Source organism: Etheostoma spectabile, chromosome 17, assembly GCF_008692095.1.
Source record: "Etheostoma spectabile isolate EspeVRDwgs_2016 chromosome 17, UIUC_Espe_1.0, whole genome shotgun sequence".
Taxonomy (NCBI): domain Eukaryota; kingdom Metazoa; phylum Chordata; class Actinopteri; order Perciformes; family Percidae; genus Etheostoma; species Etheostoma spectabile.
The window spans coordinates 7,573,479-7,589,137 of NC_045749.1; the positions used below are offsets into that span (position 1 = coordinate 7,573,479).

Consider the following 15,659-nt stretch of genomic DNA (forward strand, 5'->3'; position numbering starts at 1 on the left):
TGACAAGATCCTCCCGTGTAGTTCTGGGCTGATCCCTCCCTGTTCTCATGATCATTGCAACTCCGCGTGGTGAGATCTTGCATGGAGCCCCAGGCCGAGGGAGATTGACTGTTCTTTTGTGTTTCTTCCATTTGCAAATAATCGCACCAACTGTTGTCACCTTCTCATCAAGCTGCTTGGCAATGGTTTTGTAGCCCATTCCAGACTTGTGTAGATCTACAATTTTGTCCCTGACATCCTTGGAGAGCTCTTTGGTCTTGGCCATGGTGGAGAGTTTGGAATATGATTGGTTGATTTTTTTCTGTGGACAGGTGTCTTTTATACAGGTAACAAATTGAGATTAGGATCACTCCCTTTAAGAGTGTGCTCCTAATCTCAGCTCGATACCTGTATGAAAGACACCTGGGAGCCAGTAATATTTCTGATTGAGAGGGGGTCAAATACCCATTTCCCTAATTAAAATGCAAATACCTTTATAACATTTTTGACATGTGTTTTTCTGGATTTTCTTGTTCTTCTTTCTCTCACTGTTCAAATAAATCTACCATTAAAAGCATAGACTGATCATTTCTTTGTCAGTGGGCAAAAGTACAAAATCCGCAAGGGATCAAATACTTTTTCCCCTCACTGTATATATAAAAATGTTATTACAAAAAAAGATCCTGCTTTTCATCTAATGTGTATTGCGTTTGTCTTTCAAAATACTGTAAATAATTATCTATGTATGCCCCTTAAATGAATAAACTGAATTTGAGAAGACCCTTCTTTGGTTTAACTGCTCAATGCTCATAGATGTATGCACTCAATGATTTGATTTAAAGGATTAAGGTAAGCAAAAAAAAAAAAAAAAGACTATATTGCCCTACATTTCTGCATTAATTACTTGTTTTACTCAGCTTTCAACAGCTAAATACTGCAGGAATACTATTTCTAACTCTTAGCAGTATTTGCTGTGTGTGTGTGAGTGTGTGTGTCTGGGCTAGATCCCTGTCCTTCCACAACTCCTCCTCTTCCTGTTGAAAGATTAGAAGTCCTGTGAACTTTCTGGAAGACTGCAGACACTGCGGCTGGTGTGTGTGTGTGTGTGTGTGTGTGTGTGTGTGTGTGTGTGTGTGTGTGTGTGTGTGTGTGTGTGTGTGTGTGTGTGTGTGTGTGTGTGTGTGTGTGTGTGTGTGTGTGTGTGCGCGCGCGCGCGCGCCGGAACCTTACAGAGGAAAGAGAGGTGGTGTGTGATCCCTCAGATTGAAGCAGAGGAAGGTTTTTGTTTTTCCAGCTACATAACAGTTACTGCTAAATCGCCCAAGCCTCATGACTGTAGGGAGCCCAGCGGGCTTTAATAGTTTATAATCTCTGCATAAACAGAACTGTGTTTCAGTGTACAGGTGCCCTCAAATGACTGAATTAAAAGAGCACTGCAATAGACGTCCTACAAATGCAGGATTTAAAAATGGGATGTCTCATTTTGCACAAACCTATGGGATTTGTTGGATGTCATCTTCATTTCTACTGATCAATCTATCAAAACATACTTGCCCCTACCATACTGCACTAACCGGCTTCTTATGCCTGATGTATTTTTGTTCAAGATTTAATTTGGCAGTTTTAACAAGTACTAGACATTTAATTCAAATTAAATTGTTATACCTTTTAGAACAATAGCTACAACACTGAGAGGGATGTGGTGTGTGTGTAATTATATTTGTGAATGTAGTCGTTGTAATGTGTAATATTTCTTTGAAATGCTGACCTGCCCAAAGCTCTTCTACAAACACGCAGACACAATATTTGACTGAATCATGTATTTGCTGTAGCTGCTGATGGCTAAAGATGTGACAGTCAAATATCAGAAAACCAACTGATCTCAGCTCATGTCCATGTCAATATCCACTTACAGAAACATAATAAAGGTCGGCTGAAAACGCGACAGTGCAATGTTTTCTCAATCCTACACAAAAGGCTTAAGCAACAACATAGTCACCAGAAGAACAGCTGACAACCCACTCAGCAAAATTGTCTGGATGATCCAGATGTTCAGCACATTTATAGGGAATTATTAGTTAGGTCGCCATTGCCCAACAGCACAAAAGCCAGTGTTCAAAAGGCAAATAAAAAGAAAGCAGTTGAACACATCTGATGGCGCTAATTCGTAGCCTAGCCTTCAGCTCAATTGAAAATGATCAATACCGTGTTGAATGGTTTGCTCACACCAGCACTGACAGACTGTTGATGCCGATACTAGATGTTGTTCATCAATCTGGTGCTTAATACGCTTTACTGATGGACACGAGTTGAAAATGAGTAAAAACAATTGCCTCTGCTCTGACTGCTGCTTACTGGAGATGGTAGATCAATATATCGTTTCAGTAAGATCATCCTATATTATATCAAAAGTAAAGATAAGGTTTAAAGCATTTGGTGGTTACGTTATAAAAAAAACAGATGTCTCATTAGCCTAAATTATAAAGTGGTGCTCGAATAATGAAAATAAATACAATGCAATTACTGCAGCATATTCCTTTCAACAAAGTGCATGCTGTAAAATCATTATGCCATGCAGGTATAATTACTCTCAACAGGATTTAGCTCACTTTATGACCCTGACTGTTGAGGGATGTAGCAAAAGAACATTTACATACACAACAATACAATTAAAAGCACAAAAACCAAGAGTGAAGACATGGAAAAGTGCAGTGCAGAGGGCCAGTACATACTCTCCCCTGACACCAATTTAATTCTCTCTCTCTCCCACACACAGATATACATCCACACACACTCATTTCCTGTTCCTGTGTTGATATCAAATCACAACAATAGGTGCATTTCAGCAGCTCCATTGTGCAGCTAATGATGGGAAAATCAGTAACAGCGATTATTATCACCATTAGCCCAACTATTAAACCTCGAGTGGGAACCACAGAGGGACAATGGACAGACATTACTTGCAGAGCAGCAAAAACAGAAAGAAAGAAAGAAAGAAAGAAAGAAAGAAAGAAAGAAAGAAAAAAAGAAAGAAAGAAAACACTGTATGTGAGTATAAGAATTATAAAATAGGAAGAGAGAAATAAAGATAGTGAACTAAATCTATTGAAGATCATAGGGGGTTTATAGAAAGTAATCAACAGACTTCTGCTTCATCTCTTTTTGAACAAATCTTTATATTGGCTATTATAACCGTTAAAAATATGTAATATACTTTACTGTAATAAATCCAAAAAATACCCCAATGCATCATCAGATATTAAGGAAACATGCAAAGTTGAAATACTACCTTTACTGACAACAATGCTAATGCCAGTATTTTCTCCTATTGTATTTTCCGTTCTGTGACGGAGTTTCTGTTTTGGCCCGTGTGTTATCAACTGCCCAGTTTGACAGCCAGGCCGCGCTGCCAGATATACCTGTAAAACGTAAAGCCGGGGCGGCCTATAGCTCACTCAGATGCGCTTGCCCTATGTTGGCTGAGTCCTGCAGCGGCCCGGGTTTGAATTCAGCCTGTGACCCTTTGCTGCGTGTCATCCCCCATTTCTCTCCCACTTTCACGTCTGTCTGTCTCACTCTCTCTCTATCTAATAAAAGGGAAAAACCCCCCAAAAAAACAAAACAAAAAAACAACGTAAAGCCAGCACGCTACAGCTATAACGTTAGTACAGCCATGAAAGCAGTAAACAAAACAAACGGGACCTAAAAAAAACAGTATGTTTCAACGTTACACCCAGGTAAATATTGGAGATGAATTTGAAAAATGGAGACAGCTGAGAGCCCTAAAGGACACTGAATTGGCTAATTTCCTCCTGAACAAGTAGGCATTAGCTTCAGGTTAATAAAGACATATTAAGATTAATTAATCCATGTCCTTTTTTAGTCCCACAAGGGGAAATTACAATTTACACTCTGTTATTACACACATTACACAAAGGAATGAATTACTCAGTACATGCACTAAATGAGAGATGTCAGAGTGAGAAAGGCACCCCGAGCAGTTGGGGTTCGGTGCCTTGCTCAAGAGCACCTTGGCAATGCCCAGGAGGTGAACAGGCACCTCTCCATCTACCAGTCCACCACCATACTTTGATCCATATGTGGACATAAAACCAATGACCCTCCGGTTCCCAACCAAACTCCCTACGAACTGAGCTACTGCCTCTCTAACATACATGCAGAAATCAACTGTCAGCAACCAAAGAAAGTGACAGCATGAACCACTATCAGTAAACGGACAGCTAAAGAATACAATAGCTTGACCTTGAAGCCTAAGAAAGACAAACTTGTATTTTACAATATGTCAAATGAAATTTGACATAGGCAACTGCAAACTGCAAGTCCTCGTCAATCGGGAAACGAAAAAAAGATTAAATGAAGGCAATTTCAGGGCTTCAGTTAAATTCCTTTGCCGGCATGACACAGGAGGGGTTTTGGAGTCTGATATAACCCAGCCACCTACAGGTGTGTGGAGAGTCAGACAGCGTGAGATTCATGAAGGAGGTTGATTCAGAAAGGAGCAGCACACGGCAGGCTGACAGCTGCAAACCCCACACTTCCACATTGAGAACGCTACTGAAGACAAAGACTCTGATACTTTTTTTTTGCATTAGTGTAACACGACTTTTCTAAAAATACACATTTTAGGGGCAGCCTCTAGTTCACTCAGTAAGAGTGTTCGCCCCTTGTTGGCTGAGTCCTGCAGTAGCCCAGATTCAAGTCCGACCTGCGGCCATTTGCTGCATGTCAACCCCATCTCTCTTCCCCTTTCGTGTCTATCCATTGTCACTAGTAAAGGGAAAAGCCCCCAAAAATGAAAATACACATTGGAGAACCTGAACTACAACAGGGAGTCCCGGTGTCAACAAAGCGGAAGCAAGAAGTCGCTCAAGACGGCGTAGTCACTGAAGCAAGAGCGTGAATGGAATGGCGGCTAGGTGAGTCACTTTAACACAGCACAACCCCTCTAAGGTAGGGAAGTATACTCTCAAGCACAAGCACAGGTCTCATTCTCACGTTAAATGTATCACGCAGGGAAAAGAGACCAATAAAGTTGCGAGCTAGGTTAGCCTAGAGTTCTACGGGCCCAGGTTAGCTTAGCCTTGTAACACGTACAAGAACTGCAAACATTCACAATGTTAAAGTAATCCTGCATTTCAGACAAGACAAATCCATCCAAGAAAAGCAAAAATAATGCAGCAAAGATAATAAAGCTTTTTAATTGCAGGAGTGTGGCTCCAAACCACTTCACGTTAACTCAGTGATGTTAGTATGTGTGTGTGTATATATACAGTATATATATATATATCACACAGAGGCGTTTTATTTTGAAACAGATGACTTATGATGTCATGCTAGAAGGGTGAGTCAGGATTTGGATATATATAACAGCTGTGGAAATGAGCGGGATAATCAAAAACACAACTTGAGACATGACAGAATGAAGTAATCACACACAATGTATTTAGTGAACTGTTTAACCTCAGTTCAATAAAGATAAAAAAAAAAAAGATGTAATGTTAGGGTTAAAGTGTTGATGTATTGCGACAAAGCCCGCATGTTTTATTTTAGACGTTACAGCAGGAACATGTGTTGAGGAGGAGGGGAAAGGGAGAGGCTTCCTTCCTTCACTGCAAGTCACCCGGGAGGGAAGAACCAGACGTCACAAACAGAGGAAGAGGGATGGAGGGGGTAAGAGAGGCAAACAGAGACAAAAGAGAGTAAAAGATGAAGAAAGAAGAGGAGAGGTGGAAACTGAGGTGGGGCAAAAGAAAATGTGGTAGAGGAGGGCAGAAACAGGGAAGGAAAGAAGAGGAAAAAAAAAAGGTGTGGGATGAGAGTGGGGGGAGGGGCGACACTTGGCATTAGCTGATGTTCTAACACTTGGGTCATTTCTTCCAAATCTTTCTCCAAAGCAGGCCAGAGAAGCACAGTACTGTTTAACTCATGATACTCACAGGACCTACTGTAGCAGCGTGGATTGAGTCAGGAGTAACAGACCGAAAAGAAATCAAACAGGAAACTGCAGCTTTACAGTGTAAACGCATAACTCATTAAGGCTCAGAGTATATCAGTTTTATCTTAATGATCTCTCAATAAGACCCTGACAGAATCACTTCCCTTTCCAGCTCTTAGAACTGTACATTCAGCACTTATAGTACAACACAGCATCATAATGCAATCCATAATGCAGCCACGCAGAGCATATGGATCATTATTATAGCCTTAGGTTCCTATGCATGTTGGCTTAAGTGTGCTACAAAACAGTTTGGTTTTCACTTTAAATGCTGACAGTGGCATAAAAGAAGTCAGTTTTGTTTTCAGCCGGAGCCCTTCGGCCCTTCCTGTGCCTCACTGCCTTAAAGCGTTCCTATAAAAAATGTGAACGAATGTGAAATGTTTACTTTATGGCTCATGGAAGGACAAAGCTGAAAAAGCTAAAAGCCTATGATAAGTCAATACTTTAGTTTTATTTAATATCCAGTAGGCTACCTTCAGTTGCTGACTGAACTAGTACAGTTTTTTGGCAACAACTCAAATTCATCAGTGCTAAATGTTGTCTTAACACAAAGCATTTGTCCAACAACTTGAAAATGTCTTGATATTTAAAGTTAATTTCTTGGAAACATCAGCAGACAAGGAAAATCTCACCACCAGTCCCATTACAGTAAATCACATGACATTATGACACAACCTTCCTCTGCAGGTGGAGACATGAATATGACAAGTGGGTAACTACAGTAATAAGATATATCTTTTTGAGACCTGGAGAATCTAATCCAACCACTATTGAAGATGACACTTTGTTTTTGTTTCCATCATTTAGTCAACAATCTCCATAATAAATTGGTTGCAGCGGTTCAAATTGTTGTGATGGATATTGAACAACTGCTGGTTTATTATCGCATCAGGTGGTAAATTGCAGCCCTCGACAGTGAGAATTAAACCTGCATGAGGGTCACAGACGCTGAGATTAAGAATTATGTGCACATGGTAGATTTACAAGCTTTATAAAACTGTGACAACCTGACCAGAATTAATGACTCTAGAGCTGAAACAATAAGACGATTTGTCCATGAGTCATCAATCAACAGAAAAATAATTTGACATTCGATAGTTCATGTAAGGATGTTTTGCTTTTCTCTCTCATATGATTATCTAATGTCTTTATATTTCACTTTATAAGGTTTTTTAACATTAATATGAGTCCCCCAGCCTGCCTATGGTTCCCCAGTGGCTAGAAATGGCGATAGGTGTAAACCGAGCCCTGGGTATCCTGCTCGGCCTTTGACAAAGTGAAAGCTCAGATGGGCCGATCTGGAATCTTGCTCCTTACGATGTCATAAGGGTCAAGGTTACCTCCCCTTTCTCTGCTTTGCCCGCCCAGAGAATTTGGCCCACCCATGAGAGAGAGACATCATGGCTTTCAAACAAACATAGTTGGTCAAGCCCCCCCCCCCCCCCAAGCTACAGACTCAGAAATGGCACATCCTAAGGAAAGCTCATTTCCGGTGGGAAATGAACTTTTGAGATTTAAAATCAGTGGGACTGGCTCTAGTGGCTGTAATTCTGCACCAAGGCTGAATTTTGGGAAAGAGACTTCAGATATGGTATTAGGAGACAACAAAGGTCTATATAAAAGCATCCAAAGAGCACCATGTCATGGGACCTTAAAGACGTCACCTAGGGCTGCCCAAAATTGTGATGTTTCACTATTTTCTGACATATTACAGGCCAAACAATTAATCAATTATTTAAAACTATAATCTGCAGAATAGTGGGCTAAACGATCAACTGCAACCGTAAAACTTAAGCTAATACTTGAAATTTCTTTGGAGCCTTTACAAAAATAAGCAGCCCCACTTGTTGAAATTGACATGATGTTGTCTTGGTTAGGGTCCTGCATGTGAATTAAGGTCCACATAAATTGCATTGAGCTGGAGAGGCTTCAGATAATCCTCTGGGCAATCAAAGTTAAAAACTAAGCTGTTCATCTGGACTCATGTCAAACTGGTTGCTAAATACATAGGCCTACTTCTCACATAAACTAAACAGTGCACTTCATTACCAAGCAGAAACATGCAACTCTTTGGTTACACAACACATAGCCTGCTTTAACACTGGCCATTTCACCAGTTTTACAGTTTTACACAACCAGCGAGTTGGCGACCAGGAGTTAGAAACAGAGAGGATGCAAGAGCACAATTATTACAATTACCACAACATCTAAGTTAGCTAACTTCCTATTAGCATGGAACCATTTAGCGCTTTGTTTGGGTTAAGATGTGAAGAAGTATCGATCAATTACCCGACAGAAATGTGAAAAGAAACAAAGCAGAAGTGAGCAGACATCCTTAGAAAAATAGCGAATGTGTGTGAGACAAGAGGAAGGCACGTGCACGTACACACACACACACGTACACACTCACTCACCGCTCGCAGGCTGTGATACGGCAGACACAGCAGTCTGACCCATAGTCAGATCCTCCGGGCCGGACGAGCCAACCCAAAGAACCACCCAAGATCACGGTCTTCTACTGCCGCTTAAATCCCCTCCGCGGCCACCGAGTTTGTTCATTTCCAAAAAAGAGTTTCAGACCGTGATGGCTGAGTCGCTGGAAACTTCACTGACTGACTGAGTCGCTACTACGTCGTTACTTCCCCTCCCACCTCCTGTGAGCAGCTGAAGAATGCCTCTCATTCCTCGGTGCAGATTAGAGGCGCTACTGGGGTCACAGGGTGAAGAGGTCTGACACCTTCAGCCTCTAGTTTACACTGGCCTAGACACAGTGATGGAGAAAATATTAAAATACTTTAGCCTAGTTAACTAAAACTACCAATACAACAATGGAAAAGTACTCGACTACAAGTAAAAGTCATGCATTCAAAATACTATTAAGTATTTTACTAAATCTACTTAAAGTATCAAAAGTAAAAGTAGCCTACTCCACTAGTAAAAGTTCTGCATTTAAAATCAGTGTTGAAAAGTAACCAGGTAGGCCTACGTTTGCTCAAGTAATGTGAGTAACGCCTACTTTACTTGAGTATTTCAATTCTCTTCAATGTTATACTTTTACTCCATTAGCCTACATTTCAAAAGGAAATATGGGAGGGACTTTACTTTTTACTCCATTTCATTTATTTGACTACTAGCCTACTACTTTCCAGATTAAGATTCAACATCATGTTATTTCATACGATGATCTCAAAAAATATAACCATTTGGCTTGTTAGCCTTTTTGCAAAAGCTGTCTGGGTGGGGTCCTTTGCCACATTTCAGATGTCTGTAAGTGATTTCCCCTCTAAACTTCTCAGATGGTTTCATTCAAACAGTTTGATGTCCTAAGATCTCTAATTATCAATCATTCAACAAAAAGACAGAAATTAGAGAATATTCAAAATAATGAAAACAGAACAAATTTGTGTTTTTTCTTCATTCCTCTTTTATGAATCAACTCACAACTCCTCAAATGTATCTGGTGAAGAGGGGACTGACCCCTGGGTTGGAATCCACTGGACTAAATCACCTAAATGTATATAAAGTAGCTACTTTATCTAGTGTATAGGCTACTATTCACCTCAGCCAGCTACAACAGTAACATGCTGCTTACACATTTGTGTATCAGTATTTAAAATCTAAAATCTATCATTGTCATTTTACTATAAAGAACTGAAAAGAAAGAAAGAGGAACTTCTATAGTTTTGGTTTTAGTGTCACTTACTGTATATCAGTCACTGGGGACATTTTACAGCAGAAAAGCAGAAGTACTTTTATTTTTACTTTACAGTAAATTCAGGCTGTTGATAATACTTACTATAATAAACTAATACTAAATAATACTCACTCCTTATCTCTCGAAGCAGGGAAGTAATACGGAAACAATTCATTATGTTTTCAATTAATCTTTTGGTCGATACACTTTCCGTATATATAAGGTGGAAACATGCCTATACAATTTCCTAAAGCCCAAGATGATGCCATGAAATTGCTTGTTTTGTTCTAACACCACTCCAAATAACCTAAAAAAAACTAATTTGAACAATAAAAACAGCTTATGTCTTATGAAGAAGAAGAAGATAATCGGTGTCAGTGTCACTGTTGGTTGATAGCCATTGCACCAAGACAAGGCTTTAAAATGAAACATTTAAAGACATTTGTGGGATCAGGGTTGGGAATCGACAAACCCCAGTGTGGCACAATAAAATAAAATTAGTTAATGATGAATAAACTAGTTCAGCGTCTGCACAGTGTCTGTGGATCCAGAGGAGGGTTCAGTACAAAAAGTACCAAAAAAGGAGATGACATGAACCCTGAATTCAGCTTTGATTGGGTCAAAAGGGAGCAAAGACAGAAATGTGTCAAGGTTTGTGAGCAAGGCCTTTAAATCCTTTGACGGTCAGAAGGAAATAGTGTCTGTTTAATGTTGGACTTCTGAGCTCTTACCACTCACTGACAACTGTGGAAAACCAAGCCAAACACTCCTGCACCCGACTCTTGATATGGGAGCCAACTAGAGTGTGATGTGTGTGTGTATGTGTGTAAGAGAGAGAGAGAGAGAGAGAGAGAAAGAGAGAGGGATAGAAGGAGAGAGGGAGAGAGGGAGAGAGGGAGAGAAATCCACCATCACTGTCAACAAAGTGTCAGTTGAGACCTTTCAGAACCCAGCTTGACAGAATTGGGTGGCCAGACAGCAGTCAGTGCGCAAACACCCACGCCCTAGTCACACAAACACAAACACACACAGCGTGACATCACAAAATATGGGGGGGAGGGAATTTTCTTCACATGAATAAAGACATTTGCGCTATAATTGATGCGGAAAAGGCACACATTGTTGCAGAAAAATTCACCAGACTTCAGAAAATGAAGAGTTTGATGTCCAAACTTTCAATTTTGCTCACAAGTGGAGATCTCAATGTTGAACATAAAAATATACCCTTGCATGACACTACCAACTCAAACTTGCCTGATCTGCAAGTGAAATGATTTTCCATTCAGGACAATACTGCCATCTAGTGTTAACAGCACATCCCAAATGACTCAAGATGATTTTACATGACTCTTAACAATTCATATTGTAAAACCTTTGTTTTTGCTTCTCCTTGTCACTGTTGTACACCCCTTATTTTCTCCCCTATAAGTCATCAAAGCATAAGAAGCCACATACAGTAACATAAGCATGTATAATCATATAAAAGAGGACAGTCTTGCTATGAATTGCTTTAATAGGTCAAATGAAGCCAGCTTAGCAGCAAACTCTAAACAAAAAGAATTTGGCAAGTTCACACAGGAAAAAACGGTGCTATCAAAACAAAGCAGCCATTTGGGCAGACCAAGTTGTTAAAATGTTTGCACAGCCTCATTTATCATTTCTCAACACAGCCACTCGACTCGTATGCAATCAATATCATATGATTGGCTGCATCTTTTTTTTACATGTGTACTTTGAGTGTAGCTGATTTAAATCTTCTGATTCCAATTGGACTCACATGACCATTAAACATAAATATTTTGAGTTTATGAAGCACGGTGTTTGACTGCAGTTTGAGAGCCTTTGCAAAGACTCCAAATCTACTTTTGTTTGTAGTATACAATAATGTAGGCCTTACACACATTCACACCTGGGAGCTCCCATGACGGCCGCAGTCTGTCATTAGTGAATAAGATGGAAGTGGATAATTGAGACAGGAAGGAAGTCAGGACAGGAGGATGGAAGTACTTAGTAAAGTTAATAGAAAAAAACTCTGACTGTGTTAGTATTGACTCAGATGTAATGTCATTAACTTGATGCATCACCAACATGTACTGAATTCGTTGGAGGCTACACATGTTAAAGGTGTTAAGTTCTCAGGATGAGTCAGCTCATGATGTGTCTTCCATATACTGTAATATCAGTGAGTTATGATAATCAATGGTTCTGATGATTGAGTTGGATGCATTCCAAGTTCAATGCTATGCTTTCATGTCAGCTTTTGTATAGAGATGATCCGATACCACTTTATGCTTCCCGATACCGATTCTGATACCTAAAATTGTGCATTGGCTGACACCACGTACTAATCCAATACCAGTGGGTCATATATTTTATTATGTTTAACAGCTGTTTACTACTATCCCTGTCTGGATGTGATATGATTTCTCCCTTTGTTGTCGGTCTGGCTCAGGTTAAACTCTTTATGAAACATGAACAAACACAAACAGTGAATGCCACAGAACTTTCTTTTGATATCCAGTTTGACAGTCAGATAAATATCATAAATAAACTACTTTAACATAGATTTTCTTCAGGGTTTTATTACATGTGCATTAAGTCCAGTATTTCCCAATACCAATACCAGTGTTTTAGGCAGTATTAAAACATCTCTACTTATGTAGTGGGTTTCAACATGTGTTTTACATATTTTTATAACCGTGATGTCATAATTACATTTTTTTCAGAGCCAAAGAGGACATTATACAACTGTTTTAGCAGACTCAATACTACTTCAGTAAACTGATTGCCATGTGTACTTTTATGTTGTTTATAAGGGCGCTTTTCAATGACAACATTTTTGTTTCATCTCCTTTTATTGTATCCCTCTTTATGTCTGTATTACTTTCAGTACTGTCCAAGTTTTCTTCAATATGTTCTTTTAAATGTAGATTAGTACTTAGTACTTAGTAATTAGTAATTACAAATAGTGTGATTCTTGTTAAATGTCATTATATAGATAGATTAGACTTTTTTACAGACTCAGTATTCATTCTATTTACTTGTATGCACTTTGAGAAATTGACTTGATGACCAAAGGTTTGTATGTGTAAAAGAGATGGAAAGACAAAGAAAGGGAGGGAGAGATCAAGAAAGTAAAGGAACATGCCGAGTTATTGGGACTTTAGCTTATTCACCGTATCCCCCAGAGTGTCTGTCTGACAGCCCCACCGGTAGCTTAGTCTAGCACAGATATTGGACATAACCGGTTCCAACTAGCCTATTGTTCCCAATAAATGACAAAATAACGCCAACATGACGTGATTTGTATAATCACAGGGTGTACAAATAACAAGGTCACATGAGATACAGCCATCTTCTAACCATAAGCGGAAAAAAAAACATCATTGTAGTAGCTGAGACCTGTCCTACTACTTGGGGAACACAGCATGAGCACATATGGACAAAACAAACATGCTAAATAAACATATATGTTTATTTTTAAAAGCGAGTTTTAAATTAAATTGTAACAGTTTATGTAACAATTCGCCCTTATGAAATCCAATTGCAGCACGGCTGTCCTACAATAGACGGCAGAATGCCCCGACGCTTAAATTCATTTAAAATGTAGCCTAACAGGGAACAATCAGTGTTCGACCTACAGTCTGAGATGTCTCTTCAAACGCAGAAACAAAGCACAATCACACCATAAAACGTTAAGAAAAAAGATCTGTATTTTTCAGTAATCCAATGAAACAAAGTAATCCATGGTAATCAGTAGATCCACAAAAAGGGTCACAATGTATCTCTACGCTATCACATTCACCAGTCAGCTCCAAAAGGTGAGTGAGGGCTCTCCACTTTGCCATTTAAACAAAGTGGAATAAAACGTATAAGTCCAAATTTACACAAAACGCGCAATCAAATAGTAAGTTCACAACAAATATATATATATATATGGCATTTAGGCAACCTTTATTGCAATGTTGGCATGGCAAGATGTCCAGACTAGTGCAACAGTAATTTTCATTTTTGGCGTCGACAATGGTCTCAGGTGAGACTTGTCACGTAACCCATAGCCCTGAAAAAAATAATTTTTACTAAAGGAGTATATGAAATTAGATGTATCACCATCTTCTCACTGTATATATCTAGGAACTATATTCTCACAAAGGCAAAGCATTGCTAGTCTCTGCTCGGGGCTTCTCATGTGCTGCAAGTATATCCCTCCACCTAAGTGGCAGAAGAAGCACTGCTTCGCCTTTCTGAGAATATAGTTCCCAGTTTATATACTGTTAGAATATGGCTGTATCTCATGTGACCTTGTTATTTGTACACTCTGTCTCTATACAAATCACAACATATAAATAGTAACATGTTAGTGTTATTTTGTCAGTTATTTGGAGAAGGAGGCTAGTTGGAACCGGTTACCTCCAGGATCTGTGCTAGATTAAGCTACCGGTGGCGCTCTGACTGAGTTACAATGCACGGAGATGAGAAGGGTATGTATGGACTTGTCTAACTCAGGGGGGTAACGTGAAAAAGCTAAAGTCTTAATAAGTTGGCGTGTTCCTTTAACAACAGAAAACCCAAAGATTCTCTGGAAAACCTCAGGTCACAAACTCACTATTGACCTTTCTGGCTTCTACTGCTTCACACTCTTTAATCCTCTGTGTCAAGTACTGATCAAACAAGTGCATGGAAAAGCTCCCTGTGGATTGAGCTTAGATCAATCTGATGCTTTTACTGTAAATGTATGCAAGAATACAATATCCAAAATGGAGATCTTTAGGGATATACTCAAAGTCAAGAGGACGGCCGCTTTGAGCATCGGAATTTCTACATCAAAATGACACTTTTCAGGAACTAAGTCCTGTTTTTCCTGACACTAAATAACAGAGATCAACTGAGGGAGGCTGACCTTTTCATTGACAGAAACAGCAAACGGGAAGACAGGAGAGGGGAAGGAGGAGGAGAAGGGCCAGAAGAAAGAAAGGAGTCATCAAATATTAATTAGTAGCCTCAGCGGAACAAGAGGGTAATAATTGTTTAAGTGCTACTTTTCAGAGCCTTTCTCCCCTCCCCTTGATTTATTTATTAAACTCAGTTATTGCCGGGGAACAGTCTCATAATATTGTCATAGCCAAAGGACAGAGAATCTATCTGTGTGTTATTTGGGCTGATTTGCTAAAATTATTTTGTGCGTTCAGTGGTTGCCTAAAAACGAAAATGCTGTTTCTTGTCAAAAATCCAAACTGCGTTTAAGGGTTACACCGCTGTTGCTTCCATGTTATGGAGCAAGCTAACCTCTTCAAGAGTTAGGAACCGGAACTCTCTGCACCATTACAGTCTGTACCAATCTGTCATAACAGTCATGTGTGACTCAGCAAGGACCAGGCTCTGTTATACAAGCAAACCAACCTGAGCTGAGAGGGACTACTTCTTTGTTCTTGAATGGTCCCAGTGAACAACCAGTTAAATCTAATCATACCGTAGCACTGTGATGCTTCATTTAATACATATGATTTGCAAAATGGGTCAAAATGTCTTTTGTAGGATTGCTAATGAACTGTAAAATTCACTGACCGTGCTCTCTATCATTTGGTGTTGCTCCAATATTAAGTATTAACCTTTTTTATTATATAAAAAAGGTTAATACTTCAGGATACTGAAAATGTAAATTCTCAATCAGCTTCTAGTTTCCATTCCAAATATGGAAAAGAAAATGTTAATTAATGATAATTTCCATACATTTCTATAATGCAAATATTAAGAGTTGGGTGGATTGAGATAAATAGTTTATGGCTCTAATTTTCCAGTTGAGTGCCAAAATGACCTCTGCTCTCAACAGGTCTGACTTCTAGGCAATTGCAGTGTAGCCACCAAATATAAATCACTGACTGAATGTATCACTCAATGCCTGTGGCTGTGGCTGCTGATAATCAGCTAAAACTGTGACTTAATGTCATATATATATATATATATATA

At 39.3% G+C, this 15,659-nt stretch overlaps 1 protein-coding gene across 4 annotated transcripts in view; it reads right to left on the reverse strand.

The window, feature by feature from the left end:
- Nucleotides 1-15,659, reverse strand: part of phactr2 (phosphatase and actin regulator 2) — a 45,912-nt gene that overhangs the window by 20,089 nt on the left and 10,164 nt on the right. Inside the window, exon 1 of one of the 4 annotated variants that reach the window (XM_032540963.1) lies at nucleotides 8,413-8,679. The exons of the other annotated variants lie outside the window; for them this stretch is intronic. Within the exon in view, the coding sequence (XP_032396854.1) occupies nucleotides 8,413-8,455 (43 nt within the window). The 5' untranslated portion in view covers nucleotides 8,456-8,679. Of the gene's footprint in view, nucleotides 1-8,412; nucleotides 8,680-15,659 lie in introns of those variants that run through there. 4 annotated transcript variants of the gene reach the window in all.